The following is a 24,872-nucleotide window of genomic DNA, read 5'->3' on the forward strand; positions in this document are numbered from 1 at the left end:
TCTAGCACATTATTAGTTGTCTAATTTATTGAAATTATTCTATTATTACAAATAATAATATATTTGTCTATTCCCTTAACTAATATCTACTGAACATCTATATCATGTAACATGTTTGGAATACAAAGGTAAATAAAACAAGATCCTTGCACTCAAGGAGCTCACGGTTCTGTTTGGGTTTTTGTTGTTGTTTTGGTTGTGGGGGGTGTAGGTAGGTGGGAGAGAGTAGGGTGGGAGAGAGGTAAACTATACACTAGTAAGTGCAATACAACATTCTAATTCCCTTATTGAAGGATGCATGGCTTGTAGTGGAACACAAAGGGAGTCTGGTCAGTCCTGTCTAAACGGGACAGGCCTCCTGAGCAGGCTTGGGAAACAGTAGGCTGGGTAACTCAGGTAGAGGAAAGGTAGACCAAACATGCAGAGTAAAGACAGAGTATGGCTTGTGTGAAGAATTGCAAGTAGTTTATTATGATTGATAAGGGACAAGGAAAATCGTTTGCAAGGGCTGTTAATGCCTGCTGGCTTGGAGAAGAGTGCTCTTTGGGGGAGAGAAATTACATGGCCTGCTGTACTGAGGACCGTGGGGTATAGACAGTGCCGGACAGCCACTGAAAGGTTTTAGGCAGGGGAATAATGGGACAAATATGGGTTTTGTAAGACTGCTGAAGATGTATGAAGGATGATTACGGATCTGGGAGTGAGGCAAGTGGCTCCTCGGAGAAGTAGGAAGACTAGTTTGGAGTTCCTGTAGTGGTCCAGAGGGTAGATTATAGGGACAGTCAAGGATCTATTTTCTTGTGAACAAATACATTGAAAAATCTTTATTCATGGTACTGGAATTAGAGTTAATAAAAATCAGTAGACACTTGGTTTTCATTTTAGGTGATGGCTTATACCTCTTGTTAAACCTATTGCCGGGTCTATTAGAAGAATAAAATAAGATAATTCAAATTTAAACTCATTTTTTTTGTTTAACCTGGAATGAATGTGGGACTTAACAGTGATATATATTAGTCTTCTTTATGTTTATGGATTACCTGATTTGTGGATAAAATGTATGTTCAGCTCTAGGTCTATTTGTCTGAAATGAACTCACATAAAACCAGTTGTCTAACAGCAGTTTACCTAAATTCATATTAACAACATATTTCTACAAATTGTCACGTTTGCAACAGTCAAACAAAACCACCTGTAGCCATTCCACCAGAGTCTCTGTCTGAGGAGCCACATGCTTTGTAAGGATATCAGCTGCTCCTTTCTAGCCACAAAATCCATATCGTCCTTTTCAAGCTTAGTGAACTTTTTACTTCTGCCTCGTTATCTTTCAAGTCCTGCCCAACTTCCCCTCAGTCCTAGTGTTGCTTCTTTTATAAAGCCTTTGACTATCTCATCCTGTCATGAGCTTTTCTGAATTTCTTGGCCACCAGATACTGCCTATGACAGATCTTTTATTGTTGAATTTTTATTTAAATAAAATGTGGTATATGTTTGTTTTATCACCCAAATTTAGTCTTTCTCAGTGTTCAGTGGGGGGAAAATAATCTTGGGAGTCTCTTACAATTCAGGTATCTAGAGTGAGGTCCATGAATATCCTTTTTAACAAAATTTGAGGACATTTTGGATATGGTGCTAAGTCAGCAGTCTTCAAACTAAGGGGCACAGAAGGACACTCCGGGGGTACAGCGAAGGCAAGAATAACTTTTAGAAAATTACTTTTCGGATTCTCCTCTTCTATTAGTGCTCTGAATTTAAATGGACTGTTCACCCAGTTTACAAAGGAAAGGAATAAGTCTCACCCATTCCAAATTTTTCTATGCATTTTTCGGGTGTGAAAACACCCAGGGTGTCAAAGGAAGGATAATTCTAAATAATGGTATCTCAGAAGCCTTCTTTATCAGAACATAAAAAAAAAATCTGTCTCATCCTTTCCAATAAGAGATACATTTCTGGTTAAATTTTAATTCTTAATAATTATCCATTTTAATGTGTTGTTTCCACAGGTTAGGAACTAATGAAAATAATGACAGCTCAGTCCAGAAGTAAACCTAAAACTAAATTCTTGTGATGGGAAATTTTTTAAAATGAAATTATTTTTATATTTGTATTCTGTGGAAATCATGAGAAGAGAGTAATAATAATAATAGGCATCCTAGCATAAAACTGTACTACTTTTGGATGAATTCTGTGAAAAATGAAATTGAAATGTTTTAAAAGATGGAAAGGAAGTATGTGAAATTTCTGAATGTTAAAGCAGAGTTTGTTCACAGGCTTTTTAAAGACACTGCTGAGCTGCAAACCATAGTGCTCACAGATTTCATTAACTACATTTGAAAGAATGTCAAAATCAACTAACATTGGGTGAATGAAGGGAGGAAACAGAGAAAGGAAGAAAAAGAAATATGCACAAACATTGAATCATTATTTGTAAAAAAAAAGTCCCTAAATATGTACAAAAAGGGACTAATTATGGCATATTCATGCAGTAAAATACTATTCAGCTATAAACTCAAAAAGCAATTTTTTTGTATAGTGATATCAAAAGATTGATGAGGTCATCGTGTGTGTGTATGAATATACATTTAAAAACTTCTCTGAGTTGATATACAAGAAGCCGCCAGCATGGCCTCTGGGGGGAAGAACTGGGGAGGGGCAATAGAGAGGGGAGAGGAGGATTTTTAATGTTTATCCTTTGTTGTATTTTGAATTTGAACCACTGGGATATTACTTATTTTTTTTTAAATATATTTATTGATTATGCTATTACAGTTGTCCCATTCCCCCCCCAACTCCACTTCATCCTGCCCACCGTCCCTCCCACATCCCCCCCTATAGTTCATGTCCATGGGTCATGTATATAAGTTCTTTGGCTTCTACATTTCCTAAACTATTCTTACCCTTCCCCTGTCTATTTTCTACCTACCATTTATGCTACTCATTCTCTGTACCTTCCCTCCCTCCCCCTCCCACTCCTCTATTGACAACCCTCCATGTGATCTCCATTTCTGTGGTTCTGTTTCTGTTCTAGTTGTTTGCTTAGTTTTCTTTTGTTTTGGTTTTAGGTGTGGTCGTTAATAACTGTGAGTTTGCTGTCATTTTTACTGTTCATATTTATGATCTTCTTTTTCTTAGGTAACTCCCTTTAACATTTCATAGAATAAGGGCTTGGTGATGATGAACTTGAACTTGACCTTATCTGAGAAGCACTTTATCTTCCCTTCCATTCTAAATGATAGCTTTGCTGGATACAGTAATCTTGGATGTAGGTCCTTGCGTTTAATCTTGGGTAATGTAATTATGATGTGCCTTGGTGTGTTCCTCCTTGGGTCCAGCTTCTTTGGGACTCTCTGAGCTTCCTGGACTTCCTGGAAGTCTGTTTCCTTTGCCAGACGAGGGAAGTTCTCCTTCATTATTTGTTGAAATAAGTTTTCAATTTTTTGTTCTTCCTCTTCTCCTTCTGGCACCCCTGTAATTCGGATGTTGGAACGTTTCAAGATGTCCTGGAGGTTCCTAGGCCTCTCCTCATTTTTCCGAATTCTTGTTTCTTCATTCTTTTCTGGTTGGATGTTCCTTTCTTCCTTCTGGTCCACACCATTGATTTGAGTCCCAGTTTCCTTTGCATCACTATTGGTTCCCTGTACATTTTCTTTTGTTTCTCTTAGCATAGGCTTCATTTTTTCATCTACTTTTCGAACAGATTCAACCAATTCTGTGAGCATATTGATAACCAGTGCTTTGAACTGTGCATCCGATAGGTTGGCTATCTCTTCGTCGCTTAGTTGTATTTTTTCTGGAGCTTTGAAGTGTTCTGTCATTTGGGCCATTTTTTTTTCTTTTTTTGTCTTGGCTCGTCTGTTACTTAAAGGGGCGGAGCCTTAGGTGTTCACGGGGGTGGGGTACCACTGGTCCTTGTGCTGTGACGCTGTACGTGGGGGAGGGGCCGAGAGGGAGCAATGGCGCCCGCTTCACTCTCCTCCGGATTTCAATCTTTCACTCCGCTACCCACAATCAAATTGGGCCCCTCTGGTGCTGGTTCCCGAGTGGGTGGGCTTGTGCACACTCTAGGCCCCTGTGGGTCTCTCCAATGACCTCTCCCATGAGGCTGGGAGTCTCTCCTGCTGCTGCCCCAACCCCCACGGGCGTTTTCAATCAGAGGTTTGAGGCTTTATTTCCCCTGCGCTGGAGCCCTGGGTTACGCTGTCTGCTTTGCTCCCCGCCGTTCATCTGGTTTATCTATGTGCGAATGTGTGGCCGCAGGGTCTGCTAGTGGTCGGACTGCCTGCCCTGTTCATCCCACACTCCGCCAGTCTCGGTCCTGCCACAGCCACGCCAGTCCTCTCTGCCCCAGTGCCCGTCTCCGCCCCTCCTACTGGTCTAGATGAATGTTTATTTTTTATTTCCTTGGTGTCGGACCCCCTTGCCATTCGATTCTCTGTCAGTTCTGGTTGTGCGAGGAGGCGCAGTGTGTCTACCTACGCCGCCATCTTGGTTCTCAGATTCCTACTTATTTTTTTTAATGAGTTTAAATTTAAGGTGAAGTGTAAAAAACATAATATGAGTGTAATGGTTTTGTTTTTAAGGTATTGGTATTCATAAATTCCCCAGAGTTTGTTCTTTGCAACTACTTAAACTGGCAATGAAAAACTTTATATGTCAATTTTAAAATGTGGAAGGCATGTATTATTTTTTAGAAAAGTTTTAGTGGGTGCATCAACAGCAGTGTTTGAAGAGCACTGTTCTAGTTTACTCCTTGAACATACTGTATCAGAGTCACCTGTGATCATGTTAAAGCTGTAAATGACTGTGTTTCAGCAGGAATGCTAATGTGCATGATAATAGCTGACATTTATTTAGCTCTGTGCCCCAGAGCAAGTGAAAGCGCCAGGTTTATTTCTATACAGCGTGCCAACACTGTCTTTCCCGAGGGCATGGCAAAGCTCCCTTCCCTGTGGCTTGCTGCCTGGTTTTTGGTGCTATATCTGGAGCATGAGGTTACAAAGGACAAAGCCAATTCCCTCAAGAGGGAGCCTGCTCAGACACTTGCTTCCCTCCCTTACCCTGCACCCGTGGGTGGAGTCAGCCTGTCTTGATAGGGTCTTAGAGAAGACACTGGGCTTCCATACTCTCCCCTTCAACCCTTCCCACCCTCTTTCCCCTCCTCACTCAAACCCAGATCAGCTGCGGAGAGCTTCTGAGAGAGTGTCAGAAAGTCCATGTCTCTACCAGGAACAAAGCGATTCTGTCCTGCTGCTCTGTACCTGGAAAACCGACCGGCCTCTGTGTCTGGGGCCTGAGCTCATCTTCCAGGACAGTGAGACAGGTTCCGTGCCAGCAAGACAGGAGTGTGGCTTCTGTCTTACTTTATTTCTTCATTTTATTAATTAAAGATCAGAAATAAGTCTTTTACTGCAGATTTCAAAGTCATTTCAAAAAATAGATATTAATGGTTACAACCTTGGAAAGTTGGACAGGATTTGGGTAAAGGGACAGAAGGGAATACAGCAAAATACTAGCAGTGATGTTGCTCAGAGTAGTGGATTTTCCTGTTTCTTAAATTATAATTTCTAAATAGAAGCATGCTTATATTGCTTTACATTTAGAAGTCTTTTCTAAATTCATTGTCCTTTCTGAGAGAGAAAATACTGGGCCTTCATATATGGTACAGATGGGTGCTCTGCCACTTATGCTAAAGAGGGTATTTCCATATCTCACTGATAAAAACCCCAGTAATGAACACTGTATTTTACATCTGCAAAGCTCTATGGAAATTAACTAAATGCTATAGGTGGCTTAAATAATTAAATTATCTTTATTATAATGCTATGAGGTAAATAATCATTCATATTTTGCTAGAGGATACTGAAACTGAGAAAAGTTATACACTTTTCTTATACTTTATATAACTAGTAACGAAGAAGCCAATATTTGAACCTTGGTAGTTTGCTCCAGAATAACTGTTTTGTACCATTTAACTTATAGACATGTTAGCTCACACCTGCTCACACCGTGCTATGTTCTTTCACAGTGAATATAGGGACATTTCTAAGAACTGAAATGGGGATTCACTTTGTAAATGGAAAGAAGTAAATATTGAATATATAGCAATGATGAATGAATGAAATCTTATAGTGTGTTCTTATGGAATTGTGCATGGAGGAATTATTTCACATAATAGGCACTCAACCATAATTTTATTTGAAATGCATACATTTATTTATTCATTTTTGAAGTGCATACATTTATTTAAGTGATGTTACATAAGCACCTTCTACTTGCCAGGCTATGTTCTAGGCATTTGAAACACATCAGTGAATCAAGACAGAAAAAACTCCTGCCCTTCAGGAGCTTGCCTTCTGTGGGGGTGCGGGGAAGGGTGACAGTACTAAACACAGGTGATAGAGAAATACAAGGTCTGTCCGGGAAAAGTCCGGTCATTGTTAATATAACAGGAATGATTTGCAGGACACTGATGTAACCTGGCAGCCAAGGAGAGTGGACTGGAATGCACATGTGTGAGCAATGACGACTTCACTGTACTAGTCAGTGGGTGTTGTAGACGCCATTGAGTGAGCATGTGTACTGTGTGGCTGTCACATTCAAAATGACTGAGCTTCAGAAGTCTTTCAAAGATGATGCCATGAGTGGAGCACAAATAAACGTGTGGCACAAACTCTTCAAAGATGATTGAGAATCTGTTGAAAGTGACCCACATTCTGGAAAGCCTACAATAAACAGAACACCTGAGAATGTTGAACGTGTATGGACTGTAATCAACAATTATCGCGAGATATTTGATAGCGCAAGAACTAGAAGCTGATCTGGGGACTCCAGAAACAACCGTGTCGGAGATTTTGACATAGGATCTTGGCTTGAAATGTGTTGTGGCAAAATTCATTTCATGGCTTCTGCTACCAGAGCAGAAGGAACATCATGCTGCAGTTAGAACTGTGTGAGGTCCCAAGGTGACTACTCTGAAGGAGACTGAGGCATCATTGTCCTGTGCACAGTGTTTCTTATATCTTCAATAAATATTCCTTTTTCATAGTACGTGGCTGGATACTTTCTGGACAGACCCTCCTATAGTAAATAAATTGTATGATGTCTTTATTGGATGGTGGTAAATGCTTTGGAAAAGAAAACCCAGGTGAGAGGTATTGGGATTGTGGTGGAAGGGTTAGTTGCAGTTTTAAATAGGGTGGTTAAGGTGGGACTCATTGAGAAGATGACATTTGAGCAAAGAATAAGAAAAGAGAAAGAGATAAGGGAATGCAGGGAAAGGAAACAGCCAGTGTAAAGCCTCTAAATACAGAGTATGTGTGGTGTGGTCTGTGTTAACTGGACCAGCTAAGCAATTAGCCAGAAGAGAAGGTTCCAGAAGTAATGCAGACCCAGAGGTTCTTAACTTGGAGTCTGAGGACCTTGATGGGGTCCAAAAATAGAACTTAGGGGTCTATTAATTTGGATGGGAAAAATTATTATTTTTAATAATAATATATAAATTATATCTAACTGAAGTTTAACATTTGTTTCCATTATAATGAAGCCCACAAACTTCAGTAACTTAATAAAATTATGACCCTGTCAGAAGTTGCAGACGTTATATGTCATAGTTGCTATGGGTAGTGGTAACGTGCACCACCACATCACATCAAAGTTACGTTAGTAATTAGACCTGCCACTAGACCTTGTCATTTAAGGGGTTAATAAAGGAGTACATTTTACTATATCACATAAAAACTGTTTGGACAGCTGAGTTGGTTTCCTCTATAATCTATTGTATTTTACTTTGTACATTTAAAAATACTCTTTTGAGAAGGGGTCCATAGATATTTCCAACTGCTAACTGGGTCCATGGCACAAAAAGAGTAAGGAATCCTTGATGGGCAGCGTTGTAGACCAATATAGGGGATTGTTTGACGTTGGCCTTTGTACTGAGAGGGAAATGGGGAGCTGTTAGAGAATTTTGAGCAGAGGCATGACATGTTTGTTCTTGTGTTTGGAAAAGCTCACTTTGGCTGCTGTGTTGGACTAGAGATTGGGGATGAGATGGGGGTGGGATGGTGGGGAGCAGGAGGACCCAGGGTCATAGTTGTTAGGACATTATTATGGTGTCCAGAAAGAGATTGAACTTGCTCAAGAGATGGTGACTTGGATTGTGGTTGCAACAATGTTGGAAGTAAAAAGTGATCAGGTTCTGGATTTACTTGGAGTTAGAACCATTGGGATTTCCTGATAGATTGGACATCAGGGATGATGTCGGGATTTTTGACTTGAGCAGTGGAAGGGTGGAACTGCCATACACTGGAGGAGAAGAAGAATGGGTTTGGAACATGTGTGTCGGCCAACAATCAGGCATTGTTTCTGATCTGTGACTCTTGAGGTGTGGATTTCACTTGTACAAGGAAATATTAGCAGGCATTTGGATATAGATGAGTGTGAAGTTGGGGAAGAGGGCTTCTGAGCCCTACATATACACTGGGGAGTCATTTGCACATGTAAAATTGGTTTTTAAACCTCTGAGTGGAGGAAATACCGAGTGTAGATGGAGAAGAGGAACCAGGACTAACCACGGGGATCTCCAACAGGAAGAGATTGAGGTGAAGAGGAGAAAGCAGCAAAGTAAACCAAGAAAGAGCATCTAGTAAGGTAGCAGGAAAGCCAAGAGATTGTGGAGTCCTGGATTCTGCATAAAAAATAAAAAGGTGTATCAGGGAGGGAGGGACTGTGTCAAATGGTAGAGAAGGTAAAGTAAGGACTGAGAATTAACCATCAAATTTAGAAGCAGGGAGCATATTGATAGATACTAATGGAGGGGATTGGGGCAAAAGTCTAATTTGGAGGGACTTTAAGAGAGAATGACAATTGGAGATCGTAGGTAGACAACTTGTTTGAGAAGTTTTATTGCAAAGGAACAAAATTGGGGTAGTAGCTGGTGGGGCAAGTGGACCAAAGGAAAGGTTCGTTTTGCTGTAATTAAGATGGGAAAAGTAATATTTATTATGCCAGAGACAAGGTCTGGTAGAAACGGGCAATTTGATGTAGGAAGAGGGAAGACTTCCTGCAGTGATCTCTATAAGAATGTGAGTAGCATGGAGATGTTGTATACTAGCAGAGGGGTGGGCTTCGATCGGAACACCAAAAGTCACCTCCGGTAATATTGTAGATTCAAGGGCAGAGAATGTGGGTATCAGTGCTGGGAGGTGGGAGGATGTGGAAGTTCTTTAGTTTTGTCAGTGAAATAGGAAGCAAAGTTATCAGTTGAGAGTGAAGATGAAACAATAATAATAGTAATGACAGCTGAAAATATATATTTTATTTATTTTTATTCTCATCCGAGGATATTTTTTTATTGCTTTTAGAGAAAGAGGAAGGGGGAGAGAGAAACAATTACTCAAGAGAAATATCAACTGGCTGCCTCCCATATGCGTCCCAAATGGGGATCAAACCCACAACGTTGTCATATGCCCTGATCAGGAATCATACCTGCAACCCTTCGGTTACAGGATGACTGGGCCCCACTGGCCAGGGCTGAAAATATGTAGTATATACCTATGTGCCAGGCACCGCTCTAAGCACTGTACAAATATTAACTCTCATCTTCACAACAAGCTTGTTAGGTAAGAATCATTATTATCACCATTTATTGATGAGGAAACAGAAATGCAGGAGATGACATAACCCAACTCAGGTCCCACTCTGTATAAGGGGCAGAACTAAGATTCGAACCAGGCGTCCTGGGTCCAGAGTCTGTGCTCTCAATCACGATGATACCTATTCCCAAACTGACCTTCTAAAAGGTGGTACCAATTTTTCTTTCTTAACCAATGACCCTCTGTCCTACAAAATGGAATACTCTAGTGTCTGCCTCTGTGGGTTAGAGAAAGTGAAGTAAAATGCTTAGTATAATGCTTGGTTCATAGAAGATAGTCAATAAATGTTAATACTAACAATAGTTCTAATGGCAGTAATTTTTTTATTGTTAATGATAATGTTAACACTTCATCATTCTACTTACTCCTTTTTAGACAACACTGGATTTCTTGATTTAAAAATGTTTTCCAAATAGAGGGACAAATGGTATCTTTTATGCTTTATAAATATTTCTTTAATCACTGGCAGGATTAAACATTTGTTCCTATGTCTATAGGACATGGAAACAGTGACACTGACTTTGTTTTTCTGTGATATCTGTTACCACAGTAACTAAGGCAGTGAGCTGTAAAGGGAATGTGCGATTTTCATGAGCCTGGCCCCAGTTTACAGGTTATGAGAGCCAAAGGGATTGGAGCAGCCTGAGGCTATATAATCTGACAGCTGGATGCATCTTGTGCTCATTCAGCTGTGAATGCAGCTCCAGGAGTCGCCTTAGTGAAGTGAAGCACGTGATGACAACTGGAAGAAGGGGAAGAGTAAATATAGCTAAAGATGAATGAACACAGTAATGGCCACGTGGAAAAAACCTGTGGAGGTTTGGGGATGTGTTGGTGCCATGAGCAGTGAGTTTCAGGAAACCACTAATTGGGGCAGATCCTCTGGAGAGGCTGGGCCCAAGTCAGATCTGCTCTACGGAGCACCAGTCTTCTCTGAGCAAGGCCATGTCCGCAGGCTGTGTCAGCAGGAGATCCTCCACAATGCTGGCTTCTTCCCACAGTGAATGTGGAAGGCTTGGGTTACTGTATCATGATGGTTTTTTGTCCTCCTTAGTGAATATACATTGAGCTGGGATAGCATGATGTAGACATTAAGGGTTTCTGGGTTCTAATCTGGGCCATATTCCTTATTACCTGTGCGAACATGGGCAAGTGCTTAACTGCATTGTGGCTTGTTTTCTTAGCTCTAACATGGGGTAATAGCAATACTTCCCACATAAAATTTTTATGAGAATTAAATGAGTTAATTTATTTTATCTAACGTACGATGCACATTTTCCACATCTGAAATTATGGTGTGTTTTACAACTGAAGACATTTTACAACTATAATTGGCAGAAGTTTTTTCTTATATAAATAAAGAATATACATATAAATACAATGCATCTTAGAAATCAAGGTATTGTGTAATTGAGGAAATATGTTATTAATACAGTATTAAACATGATTTGGTAATAAAAAATGCTTCATAAGTGTTAGTCATCATTGGTTTTATAATCACAACCAGATTTTAAAGGCCCCACTCAACCCAAAAGATATATTTATTGCAAACCCCTTATCCTTATACTGTGAGAGTTCTTTAAAACAAAATAAAAATCCCAATAAGAAGTCAGTACATATATCCATAAAGAGTCACATGACAGTTGGTCCTTTGGGGCTTTAGGGATTATTATGTGACTTTCAAGGTTCCCTTTTCTTATGACACTTACCATAGACATCGCAGGTCCAGGTCGCACCCTCTGCTTTCCTATGCGACCTCGTGGATAACCTATTTCAAATCCGGGCCTCTTCCCCTGCCAGTAGTACTCTTTTCTATTGCAGTCACCTAATACCCTGTGTCTACATCCTAGACCTCGTATTTACTCGAGAGCTTTAATTCTGAAATGATAAATTGTAACACCCAGCTTCTGTCCACTACCTTCCATCTTTCTCCCTGAGCTCTCCAAAACCACAGATCCCTTTTCTTCCTCAGGGGCTTGGCTCCCGACATCTTTCTCCATGTCTGTCAACCACTTCCTGTCTTCACTTCCTTCTTATGACAGTGAGCGTCTGTGATATATCTATCCCTTCAGAAACATTCTTGATAATGTTCTTCATTTCTTTACCCCCTCTCCACCGGTAGCAGCCAGCTGACAAAACCCCAGCCTTGGAGCTATCCAAGCCTTTGCCTCCTACCTGGTCTCCAGCTGGAGAAGCTATTGGAGAATATGACAGAACTGTCCAGGGTCTGCCACTGTGACTTGTGGTCTCTAATTCCCAACGGGTCCTGCACACTGCCCACCCACCCTGATATGTGTTCCTCGTCTGTGCTATTGGGTTCACAGCAGCTGCTTTTTCAGTTAATGTTCTACTGCCTCAGAACTTCTGGTTCTTTTCTGCTCCCTTTACTCTGAACATTTGACCCCACTTAAAAGCCATAAAGAAGCTTCAAAGTATGGTGGAAAACGTTATTAGGAGTAGTCAGGAAATCAGCACTGTGCTGAACAGTCATGTGATTCTTTTTCTATTCTTGTAGTCATAAAATGGGCTCTCCCTTGGCTATTATCTGAGGTTCTCTGTGCTATAAAGCACTCAGGTCATTTTATTTGAGTATTAGTTTCTCCCTGTGTTCTTTGAGGGAGGGGTGCTGGCCTAAGTGACATTGAGAGTCTATCTCTAAGGTTCTGTGTTTTTATGATTTAAGTATGTTTTTTTCAAACTAGCTTAGTTTTCAGATGGAGACTAGTTCTGATAATGTTACTCTTTAGGTAAAATAGGAGCTTTCTCACTTATCATAGAAACCTGTTAAGGCATGTTTCCTTTTGATATGACAAATTTATACTTTTTAATTTTATTATTTTGAACTAATGAAAATGACTTCTTATAGTTTGGACAATCATTTTGTGAATAGGAAGAAGGAGACACTTAAGAGTGTCTTGTTTATGTAATAGAGTTGATCAAGTTTTGCCAGGAGCCTCAGACTGGGGATTCTAGGGAAGAAGGATGTGTTTCCTGACTAGGTTCTGCTCTGAAGAGTGTGGGTCAGGTGTGTTGGCCAGCAGTGCCTGGAGCTTTGCTGCCAGACCAAACTGAATGTGTCTATGAAATGAGCCCATACGCTGCCCTGGCTAGTTGGCTCAGTTGGTTGGAGCGTCATCCTGTTGTACATCAAAAGGTTGCGGGTTAGATCTCCAGTCAGGGCACATACTTAGGTGTTGGGCTCGATCCCTGGTCAGGGAGCACTTGGAAGACAACCGATCAATGTTTCTCTCTCAAGTCAACAAACATGTCTCTGGTGAGGATTTAAAAAAAAAAAAAAAGAAAAGAAAAGAAATGAGCTGATATCCTTCACAGGTTTCCCAGATTGTACCATTTCTAAAATGATAACCTGGCAGGTGATGTTGGGGTTTGCTGGTAAAATGGGATTGCCCCAAAGATCTTGCCATTTTTTTTCTATCTGCAGTCCCTTCTGTATATTTGCAACATTTGAACATTATTTCCAGATTCTGAGATTTCAGAACTGCAGTGGGACAAGGAAGAACCCAAGTCCTATGTGTAAGCTCTTGGCTCAATGCAGTTAGCCTTGGTGGCCTCATCAGCTTGGGAAGAGCAGATCTTGGAGTTAACGAACTCAGGAGCATGTTTTTCACAATCTAGATGAATGCATCACTTTCTTTCTAGCCTTGCCAGCCATTGTTTGGGGATAACACTGATGTTTGGCTGTATGTCAGAATCACCTGGACGGCTGTTAAAAATCCCAGTGTTTGGTGTACATCTCATACGCATAAAACCTGTCCTGTGCTGGGGTCCATGCACAGTTTTTAAGCCTCCCCAGGTGATTCTAATGTGTAGCCAAGGTTGAGACTCACTGAATAAACCTTTATAGGGGAGGATTAAATTGGTTGGCTGATGGAGAAGTTTTGTCTTTCCCAAGTGAGCTGGTTGTATGTCCAGTTTATCTTTACTGATTTTGATTGTAGTAACACGGTAGCAAGACCAGAGGGGGTCAGCTGCACATGAGTGATTTTCCAGAAGTGTTTTTACAACCTTTGAGTAGCACCTGTATTTTGTGTGTGAATCTGTGTACACTTCTCTTCATGTGCTCTTGTCAATGGTATTCCTACCTCTGTACCAGATGGAAAGTGGGAGATGTGTACATTTGCTTGTGTGTTGTTTCTATTTCATTTGGCATCTTACTGTTCTTTCTGTTCACTTTGAAAACTAGATAATTGACTTCCTCATAACTGTTTCTGTGAGAAATTACCTGAAAAAATTCAAGTTACAAGGGTGAAAAAAGCTAACGCTGTCATGGTAAAACTAAAACAACATGCAGAAGATTTTACGGAAGACATGTTAAATTGAAGTGTCTAGAAGCAGTGTTTCTCGCTAAGAGATTGTGGAGTGACTGATTCCACCTGTGTGCACACAGTTTTCAATTTCCATAAGTTCCTGGCCTGTTGTATACAGTTCCCACTAAGAGTGCTTAGAAATCTTAAAGTAGGGTTGCCAGATAAAATACAAGATGTCCAGTTAAATGTAAACTTCTGATAAACAGCGAATAATTACTTAATGTAAGTATATCCCAAATACTGCATGAGGCATACTTATACTAAAACACTACCTGTTGTTTATCTGAAGTTCACATTTAGCTGAGCTCCTTGTAATTTTATTTTCTAAATCTGGCAACCCTGTGGAGGCTGGACGGGAAGGCAAGAGGAGGGTCTGTTTTTCCTGAGCTGGATCTCCTCCATGTGACCTTACCTCTCACCATATTCCTACAGAGAAGCTACTGAGCTTTTCCTCTCCAACTCTCAGTTGATGCTTTTTTTCTATATGTCTAACAGGTTTTTATCATCTTTGGTATTAGGATTCAGAGATGGCATACTTGAAAATAGCACCCCCCCCCACACACACAATCAATTCTTAAATTCTGAACGGTATAAGCAATGTGAATTAAGACCTTACATTTATACAGCTTTCCCTTTTAAATTCTCACTTTGTTGTTTTCCTGTATGTCTAATCGTTTTTAAGAAAAAACTTGCAAATAGCCACAAAAGTCAGTTCTTAAACTCTGCATGGTAGAAGTAATGCAAGTTAAAATCTCATACTTAATAGGCACGAAGCCCAGTGGCAGGTGCGACATGTTTTATTTTGGAGTACTTTTCCACCATGTGGGAGACACCAGTGTCCTGCCTCCTTTAGAAACCTGGGCAGGTAGCCTGGCCTCCTGGCTACTTGTCTGGCCTGGTTTACTAGAAAATTCCACTCTCATTCAAGTTAAAGCTGGCTGGCTTTCACCTGCCTCTCCAGAGACTGACCTTCACCTCCCTCTCCCGAAGTTTATTTTCTTGGCCTTAAATAAAGGGCTCTGTCAGTGATTGAGCCTGGGTACAATCTAAAGAGCAGGAAGCTTCTCCCAAAGTTTTCAGTCCGGTCAGCTAATGCTTATATGTGCCACATGAAGAATGGGGGATTTTATTAGTATTTTATATACTCATTCTGTTCGAGGCAGACAATTTGACTATAGAGCTAAACCTAGTCTTATGTATAAAAAAGTCTATATGTGAAGTTTTGAATATATCATTATTATTTATAGAAGAATCCTGAATAATTTCAAACTCAGAAAAATAACAAAGTGAATATACACTTGTATATCAACCATCTATATTTAAACATTTTGCCATATTTTCTTCAGACTTTTAAAGCCAGTGGCAGAGTCCTCCCTTTTTAATCCCCTTTAATCTGATTTCTCTGCTTGTCTCCCCAGGGTTTGGGTGGAGGCTGCCGCCCTGCAGAACTTGGGGAGGCGCCTTTCACAGTCAACCCGTGTGTCCCTAGACAATGGGTGTGGGTTTCCTAAACCCTGTACAAATGGGCAGTCGTATCATTGTGAATAATACCAATGTTGTCTCTTCCTTTCCAGCTTTTACATCTCACTTCTTTCCTTATCGCATTGTCCCAGGCTTCTAGTATAATGTAGAAAAATAGGAGTGATGGTGGGTATTCTTCATCTTTCTTCCTGAGGTTTCACTATTACATTTGAAGTTTGCTGAAAATTTTTGGTAGATAATTCTGTATCTCTAAATTAGCTAAGAGTTTTTTTCTTTTTAAAATCAAGAATGATTGTTGAGCTTTATCAAGATATTTTTCCTTTATCATTTTGTGTCATTTTGAGATACAGTGGTTTTCCTCTTTTAGTATATAATATGATAGATATCACCAATAAAATTTCCAGATGATACATAATTCTCTCATTCTTAGAATAAACCCTGCATAGATGCATGGTTTGTTTATTTTCAAAAATTGTTGAAGTAGATTTGCTAATTTTAGTTTTTTCTCTTGTTTTCAGTCTCTCCTTTTATTGTTCTTTAATTGTGTTATAGAAAGAGAACATCATCTGTATGCTAATATTACTTCAAAAATTTTGAGGGATTTTCCCTGTGTGAATAATTTTTTTTTCCAAATATATGTGCCTGAAAATGATGCAGGTTGTCAGTTAGTTGGGTTCTGGGATATACATAATCAAGATTGTTAATTGTGTTATTCACTGTTTTCATTTACTTGATGTATAAATTTCTAATAGAGCGATGTTACTTATGTCTTATTTTACTTGTTAATTTTGTTATTATATTTTTGTCCGTTTTGTTTTATATACTTTCAGGGCTAAGATATGAGTTACATTTAAGTTCATGATTATATCCACTAGCTAAGTTAAGAAATAAAACATTAGAAATACATTTGAAGTGTTCTATGTGCCCTCTACCTTCATCTTAGGTGAACTTACTTATTAATCCCATGTACTTCTTAAAACTTAGGTGTAAAAATCCCCAAACAATATATAATATGGTTATGTGTCTTAAATGGCACCTTCCTGTGTATATCTTTCAGCAACTTTTTCTTTCAAAGTTACTTGTTAGATTATCTGTGTTAGTAGGTATAGCTCTAGTTCATTCATTTTAATGCATGCATAGTGTCACTTTGAGTGAATATGGCACTCAGTATTTGCTTATCTGTCTTGCTGTTGATGGACATTAAGTTTATCCCTACTTTTTATGATTCAGAACAATGCTTCCATAAGTGTTCTTTTAAACCGTTGTGTTCCTTTGTAAATAAATGCCACACTAGGGGTAAACTTTAGAGTAGAATTTCTGGTTTTACTTACGTGCACCTTTAAACTCAATGCATATTATCAGAATGATCTTTAAAGCAATTGTAACAATTAACACTCCCATGAACAGTGTGTGTATGGAATTCTCATTCTACTCTTTCTCACCAGCGGATAGTATTAGCAGGCTTTTTAATATTTGCAAATCTGGTAGCTGTGAATGGTATTCCACTGTAGTTTGAATTTGCATTATCCTGAGGACCAGTGAGGTTGCATGATTTTTTATATACTAGCCATTTATAATCTATCTTCCATGAATCTACTGTCCTTTTACTCATTTTTCTATTGGTTGCTTTAAAAAATTTCTTCCTAGTACTTGTTTGTTCTAGATGCTAATCTTTTGTTGGTCATCGTATGATTACAGATGTCTTCTCCATGTATGTGGTTTAGCATTTCCTACTGGCATCTTTCAACATGCAGAATTTTTGTAATTTTAGTGTAGTTGGGTTTAACAACTGTTCTTCTACATGTTTAAAAAACTATTTTACTTAAATAACAATGAAATATTAAAATATTTTACTTAATCTAATGTTCTTCCAAGGCTTTTTTTCTGTTATGTTTTTTACAGATAGATTTTTAATCCACTGGAATTGATTGTTGTGTATGGCTCGTAGTATGAACACCTATCTTAAATCTGGACTTTAAAAAATAGTCTGTGTTCTCCCCACAATCTTCAGTGCACCCTCAGGCCACACATTCAGTTTCCACATGTGTGTCTCTTCTTACACGCTTTGGCTTTTCCATTTTATTTCATGCTCTCCTTTGTTGTCCCCATGCCAGTGCCGGTTTCTTAACTATGATTATTTTGTGCTCTTTTTCCTCCTTCCATGCTACATTGCAATTATTCTTCAGGATTTTCTTTTATTCACAGTTCCTTTCCTTGACTGTGCTACAGTTTATTCAGCTCTGGAGATTTTCATTTCAATAACTGTAGTTTACATTTCTAATATTTCTAAATTCACCCACTGTTTTTCTATTTTGCTTCCACAGTATGCTGTTCTTGTCATCATTAGTTGTAATGGTTGTTATTCTATCTTTGTAATGATTCTAAAAATTACTAAAATATATTAGTTTAAAATTTGTTTTTTGTGATTTCATGTTTCAGTTGTCTTTGTCGCCTGTCTTGACATCTTGGTTTCTTGATAAGGAGATTTGGATTGGAGGTTCGTGGTATGTAGGATGCTTTTAAAAAATAAGTCTTCTCTTCTTTGCACTTGTCTGTTGTGCAGTAGTCTCAACTGGTCCCTGCAAGGCCCGCAGACCGGAAATGGTTTTACGATGTTGTTTTGGGTTCTTAGCCTGAGGTGGTGATAAGGTGTGGCAGAACTTAGTCATGGGAAAAGGGATGGACAGGGTTTGGAATCCCTGTCTATATCCTCCTGTTTAAGTCCGCAGGTAGCAATTGACAGCAACTTCTATTGCCCCTTTACCATCTGGGAACCCCACCTCTGTCCCTTTTCCTAAGCAGCAAGCCTTACCCTGGCTTCCTGCCCCACGGGGGCCCTTCCAGCCCCTGTTACTCCGCAGTAACCTAACTCCAAGCAGTGCTGCCTGCCTCTGGAACTGGGGCACAGCAGCAGGTCCAGAGCTTCAGCACCAAAGCACCACTTGGCTGCTTTGTTCCATTTCTGTTTCTCTAGGATATCATTCTGTTTTGGTACTCACCTATGACTTTAAGCTTTCTTGCTTTATATTTTAGGCTCCATTGGTATGCAGAGTTAGGAAAGAACTAAAAAATGTGAACCTATAACAGCTGGAAGTCTGTTGGGTCACTTTTAACTTTGGTAATGTGGCTTGTAAATATCTCTTACTTGTTCTGATTTTTCTCATCTAGCTACCACATCCACACTGGTCCATCCTTTACATCAAATAAAAGTGTTCATTTCATAGCTTTGGTGCACCCTGGTCTCTCCCCACCTGCCAACTCCAGGTGCCACTGGGGAGCAACTTTTAGGTTTAAATACGAAGTATTGTGTCTGCCACCTAGCGGCACACATTGGGTAGACTAGATTCTTTTCTGACATGTTGTGCCTCTGTAGGTTTTTCTTGGCTTTAAAAAAGTTTTTTGGTTTAACATTTAAAAAATTGTTTTCAATTACAGTCTATATTCAATACTATTTTGCATTAGTTTAAGATGTAGGGGTTAGACAATCATGTACTTTACTACATACATAAATCTACATATATAGAAAAGGGAATATAAGTTTTAGGGAGCTTGTGTTCCTGGAGTCCTAGACTCCTTAATCTCTATTTTAACAGAACAGAAAATAAATGTAAGAGAAGAAGCAAAGTGCAAAGACAAGCTATCCAAGCGTTGGCAGTTAGAAGTTGACCAAATCACTGTTTTGTCTGTGGTAAGTTGTACATCAGATGGTGCCTGGCCCTGAATGCTTACCTGAGGAATCCAGGTAAAAGTCAAAGAGACATAGCCATGAACATACTGCCTTTTGTATATATTTTACACCATCACCCTAGGACATAGACTCAATAACTATTTTGAGATCATTTTTTTTTGGTATTAAATGATATAAATACATTACTTTCCCCTGATTCACTTATCCTGCTCCTCTGAGCCATTTTTTTCTGTATTGGAGACTCTATTCCAGTTATTTTAAGCCTCCAAAATGGTATGACCTTCCAAAGTAAACTTGGCTAGAAATTTAGCATATGTATTCATCAGTTATTGCTGCAATAATGCTGTGTAGCAAACTGTGCTAAAATCCAGTGATTTTCAATAACAAGCATTTATTTGCATAGGTGTAAAGGTCAACTGTGCTTCAGCTGAGCTGGGCTGGGTTTTTTCAAGCTGTGCATGCACTGGGGCTGGCTGCGACTGTGACTGAGGTGTAGGGCAGTGTCACTTTCTGGGACTCGGTGAGTGAGTAGTGGCGACCTAGGGTATATTCTTCTTTTGTGAAATAGCAGGAGTGCAGAGGGCAAGCCAAACTATGCAAGCAAATTCAGATCCTCACCTGACATCATGTCAGTTCCACTCGCCGTGGCAAACACTCTACACCCCAAGCAGAAAGTGGATGTGTGAGTAGATATTCATTGAACAGTCTTTCACACCTACATATAAAATAATTGAATAAAATCAAGTAATAGTCTTTTAAGAAAACAGGCTTGATGTATTTATACTGAAGCGTAAGTGCTGAAAGCTCCTAAGACATTGCAGAGATGTGCACCCTGAGAAACCTCTCAAGGCCAGAAGTGTGTGCTGCTCATTTTCTTACACGCAGCTCTAGTTCCGAGCTCGGCTGACAGGGACATAAACCTGACGGGTGGGCTTAGAGAGCTGGGATTTCCTCCCATCTTTTAATAGCAACAGTTATCTTTCTGCCTGAGAAAATCCTAAATGTTCCTGCATAAGGAGAGAGATTAACAGTTATCATTTCTAAATTCACGTGATTTCTCTGAGCTGTCAAATCCTGTATTTTTCTGTATGGAAACTAGCCGTCTCCTTTCTGTATGTACCTAAAACAACATAGTAGGTAGGTGCATTGGTTATTCATGTAATTTCTGCCTGGCCTCATCCTTCCTGTAAAGGCAGGATGGCCCCTCTACCCAAAATCTGTCAGATGCCACAATCAATGTACACAGATAATGTGTGCGTGCATGTGTACAAAAAGATTTTTACTAGCTTAACGAGACTTCTAGGAAGTGCGGGGCAGGGAGATACCCTGAGAGAGGAAGGGTAGGGGACTGGGTTGGGGTTTTCTGGTGTTCAGTGGGCGGGCTTCAGGATTCCCACTTGTGAGGTTAGAATTTCCTGCCAGTGTCAGAGGCTTTCTAATTAGATTGCCCAGATGTGGGGCACTGGGGGAGAGGGAGAGGTGAGGCTTAAAGGCTGTCAACAGTGAAGCAGCCAAAAGTGGAGTGACACTTCTTATCACATGTTTCTCACCCTATGTGTCCCTGTTGAAGGCCCACTGATAAAAGGTGTCGTATTGACATTACAGGAGATGGCCCTTCTGGTAGCTGTCGACTTTGATTACACCCAACGTTTTTCTCTTGGCTTCACTGACTTTGAATCTTCCTCGACTATTTCTGACAGGTGCCGAACAGCACGGTTACTGTGGACTGCACTGTTTATAGGCATCTGATGAGGAGACAAACCTACAGGACCTTCTGTGCCTAAGACCAGGCTGTAGACTTTTCTTTCATACGCTTGTTAAATGAGAACTCAAATTTGATTGTATTCTTCAATATTGGAGCAATTTCTCTGTGACTTTGCCTTTTATGACCAGCACCATTTTTGTTAGTGGTAGAGATGGTTGGAGAAAGTTTTTGCATTTGTTCCTAGACGACTGTTTCTGTATTCATCTGTCAGCAATCGGTATATTTCCCCAAATGTCACCTTTTATGTACCAGCTTTATTTGGGGCATGTAGTTATACTTACTTCTACTGTTTTTAATTTGTTCTTTAAATGAATTAACTCTTTTGTTTTTTTATAATGTTTGATTAAATAAAAGTAGCCTTAAAGCATGTGTCATAATCACTTGGAGAGCTTGTTAAAATGTCCTCCGAGTTTGTTACTAGGCCTGGTGTCAGACCGGCCTGAGAATTAGCATTTCTAAGATGTTCCAGGAGAAGTTGCTAGCCTAGGGCCTAAACTCTGATCAGCACTATCTTACAACAGTAATAGTCATGAAATCATGAATTTTGTGTGTTAGCTTGATTTTTTCCTAATGAACATTATAATAAATTTTCATCTGTTAAAATAAAGTCCAGCTGTCTGTTACCAAAATATAAATGCTCTCACTGCTGTGCACGCAAAAGTTTTGGGAATGCTGAGTATTCTCCAAATACAATTCAGAGTAAGGATCCTTTCCCTTTAAGACTGAAGGTATGTGCTGGAACGCGTTTGTAACAATGCAATAACTGTAATGACTATAATGATGTAATGACTGTCCCACAGTGCCCAACCCCCCCCACACACCGCCCTCAAATCTCTAGTCCAACACAGCAGCCAGAGTGAGCTTTTCCAAACACAAGAACAAACATGTCATGCCCCTGCTCAGGATTCTCTGACAGCTCCCTATTTCACTCTCAGCAAAAGGCCAACCTCAGACAATTGATGGCAGTGGGTACAGCCAACGAGAAGCATAGACAGTGCAGGTAAGAGCCATGGTTCTCATTCATTCGGGAAACCAGAAATTTTCTAATTTTCCTACTGTGTGCATAGTCCAGTGTTGACAGAGTTATATGTGCCTGTAGTGGAGGAGGGTTTGTATTTATGTGCAAGAGTGTAAGTGAAAACCAAATTTAACCATCAACTGGTGACTATGCGCCTGAAAGTACCCACAGAGAAGATAGAATTAGAATCTCAGAATTGATGGGATCAGCTGTTATAACTCACACTGTTCATGTTGACACCAGGTTTATTAAACCCCCTTGTGTTTAAAAATACTCCACGTCCCCTTTAAAGAGTTATAGAAAAGATTTACGAAGTTTACAAGTGATTCTAGTGACTAGACAAAGCCAGCAACCTTTAAATCCCTAGGGATTTTGACTTTGGGTTACACATAATGCTTACCCACCCACATGAACAACAGTAGCAAACAAACAAAACAAACCAACCAACTCTGCATAGTCAATAGCACAGGTTCTTGGAACTTAAATGACATCCTTGGCACTTACTAGCATGTGGTTTGGGGAAAGTGGTTCAACCTGTGCACCTCAATTTTTTCATCTGTAAAATGGGCCTTGAGATGATGGGATCTATTTTGTGAGTGTGATGTGAGGATGGCCCAAGTTAATCTGTCAGAGTATTTAGGACAGTTCCTAAGAAATAGCCCCCATTGATACTTGTACCCGTGTATAATTCAGAAGCTCGTCAGTCAGCGAGAACTGCAGCAGTGGTTACTACATGCTCCCATGTTACTGAATTGGAAGGCAGGATTGTACTTGGCAGAAAGGCTGTTCTGTTGTGAAATGATGAGAAAGGAAGGTTTGTGCAGTGAAAGTGGCCCCTTCTAATTCAATTAAGTACTTGCCTAGAAAAACTTTATTTTTATGAAGAGAAGTTCTTATGTATTTCCCCCCAAAATGTTGAATCCTGCTAGTCAGGATCCTTTTTCCTTTTCTGTCCTTAATATAGTGTATTATTTTCCTAAAAGACATTCTTCACACTTCTTTTTTGTGGGCTAGATTTTTTGAATTCATGTGTTAATTTCCATTGGGGGCTAATGTAGCTTCAAAAAGGTCTGCCCTTTTCAAGCCCCAACATTCAAAATCTTGATTCCTCCTTTTCACACATTTGTAGAGTCCCAGAGCTACTGACTACCACTGTCAAGTTCTCCTTTGACCAAACAAAAACATACACAAAAATAAATTCAAGGTGGATAAAAGACTTAAATATAAGTCGTGACACCATAAAAATCCTAGAGGAAAACATCGGCAGGAAAATCTCAGACATTCCACACAGCAACATCTTTGCTGATATGTCCCCTAAAGCAAGGGACATAAAGAAAAGAATGAACAAATTGGGACCTCATCAAATTAAAAAGCTTCTGCACAGTTAAAGAAAACAGCATTAAAATGAAAAGAGAACCAACAGTATGGGAAAGCATATTTGCCAATGATACCTCAGACAAGGGTTTGATCTCCAAAATATATCAAAAACTCACATGAGTCCACTCCAGGAAGACAAAACACCCAATTAAAAAATGGGCAAAGGACTTGAACAAACATCCTTAGTTTTGAATTGAGACCTCTCTCACAATCCTCACCCCCAACATACAGGGAGGATTTGCCTTGGTCTACTCCAGGGCATTTGCAACCCCCCCAAAAATGTGGGAGAAGAGACTGCCACTAGAACACACATTTGGAAACTACCAACCCAACTTCGACTCATTATTTTGTAACCTTTATATTCTTTCAGCATTTTCTTGTGAACCCTCAAAGTGAACATTCCTCAAGTGAGGGCATTAACTTCCTGCTTCCACATGCTGCCCATGCGTTCTATTTCGCCATCCTTGTTAGGAATAGGGTTGTGTTTTCTTGCCAGCTGTCACACTGGGACTGCTGGTAAAACTATTTGTTTAAGGAGGACATGAATCATTATTTCCTGGGTGTTAGAATTGCAATGATCTCCTTTTTTAAATCTGTCAATTAGTCATAACTATATGTCACACCCTTACAGGTACAATTTATACAAAGTGAGTCATTTCAAAATTTATTCTGTGTAATTTCTATTTAGAATGTAGGTGTGATTCCCAAGGGACATCAGTTTTGCAAAAAGGTTGGTTTAGCTAATCCTTTGTCTACTTCGTAGAGGCTGAGAGTTGATTAAGGTTTAGCTGTTGATCTAAGACTCAACATTTGTAGGACCCACATTTACTAAATTGTCTTATTTTATTGATCTAGAGACTCTCTTGTACCTATGTAATATTCTTTATTTGATGTATGGCAAAAGCAGTATAACCAGAGCAATACTTTTCCTTAGGTTGCATTGTTACATATACATAAGGAAAGTGGCATAAAACGCAGAGGATAAAGAATAAGTTTTCACTGAATGCCTATGTGATGCTGCCCTGCTCAGTCATAACCCAACTCAATTCTCTTCTCCTGGGTGCCACTGTTCCTGACTTTTGTTAACATTGTTTTCCTTTCTTTTATAGTTTTTTTTTCCATTTATGTGTACCTAGGATTAGGATGGTTAGATAGGGAGTATTAGTGTTTTCCACTTTATTAGAAAACGCGAAACATTTTCTATAGTGATTATACCAATTTGCACTCCTACCTCTGGTGTATGTTTCTGCACTCCACATCTTCACCAACACTAAGTTTTATTGGACTTTAAATATTTCTAATTGCTAACGAGAATGAGCACCTTTTAATTTACTTGCCTGTTATTTGTATGTCCTTGTTTTAGAGCACTTATTGACACTTTTGCCTATTTTTTTTATTTCCTATAATTTTGTAGGAATTATTGATATACATACATAGTAGATCTTTCATTATTAGTTTCAAGTATATTCTCCCCACTCTGTGGCTTGCCTTTTCTTTCTTTTTATAATTTATTTTTATGAAAAGAAATTCTTAATTTTAATACAGTGAAATTTAATCAGTTTAT

The 24,872-nt window shown here is 39.4% G+C and overlaps 1 protein-coding gene across 4 annotated transcripts in view; it reads left to right on the plus strand.

Moving 5' to 3' along the window:
* The window catches only part of FMN1 (formin 1), a 403,953-nt gene that overhangs the window by 156,602 nt on the left and 222,479 nt on the right, over positions 1-24,872 (plus strand). The window contains exon 7 of one of the 4 annotated variants that reach the window (XM_053928168.1): positions 20,849-21,513. The exons of the other annotated variants lie outside the window; for them this stretch is intronic. Coding sequence (XP_053784143.1) covers positions 20,849-20,889 — 41 coding nt within the window. The 3' untranslated portion in view covers positions 20,890-21,513. Of the gene's footprint in view, positions 1-20,848; positions 21,514-24,872 lie in introns of those variants that run through there. 4 annotated transcript variants of the gene reach the window in all.

This window comes from Desmodus rotundus, chromosome 7 (assembly GCF_022682495.2).
Source record: "Desmodus rotundus isolate HL8 chromosome 7, HLdesRot8A.1, whole genome shotgun sequence".
NCBI lineage: Eukaryota > Metazoa > Chordata > Mammalia > Chiroptera > Phyllostomidae > Desmodus > Desmodus rotundus.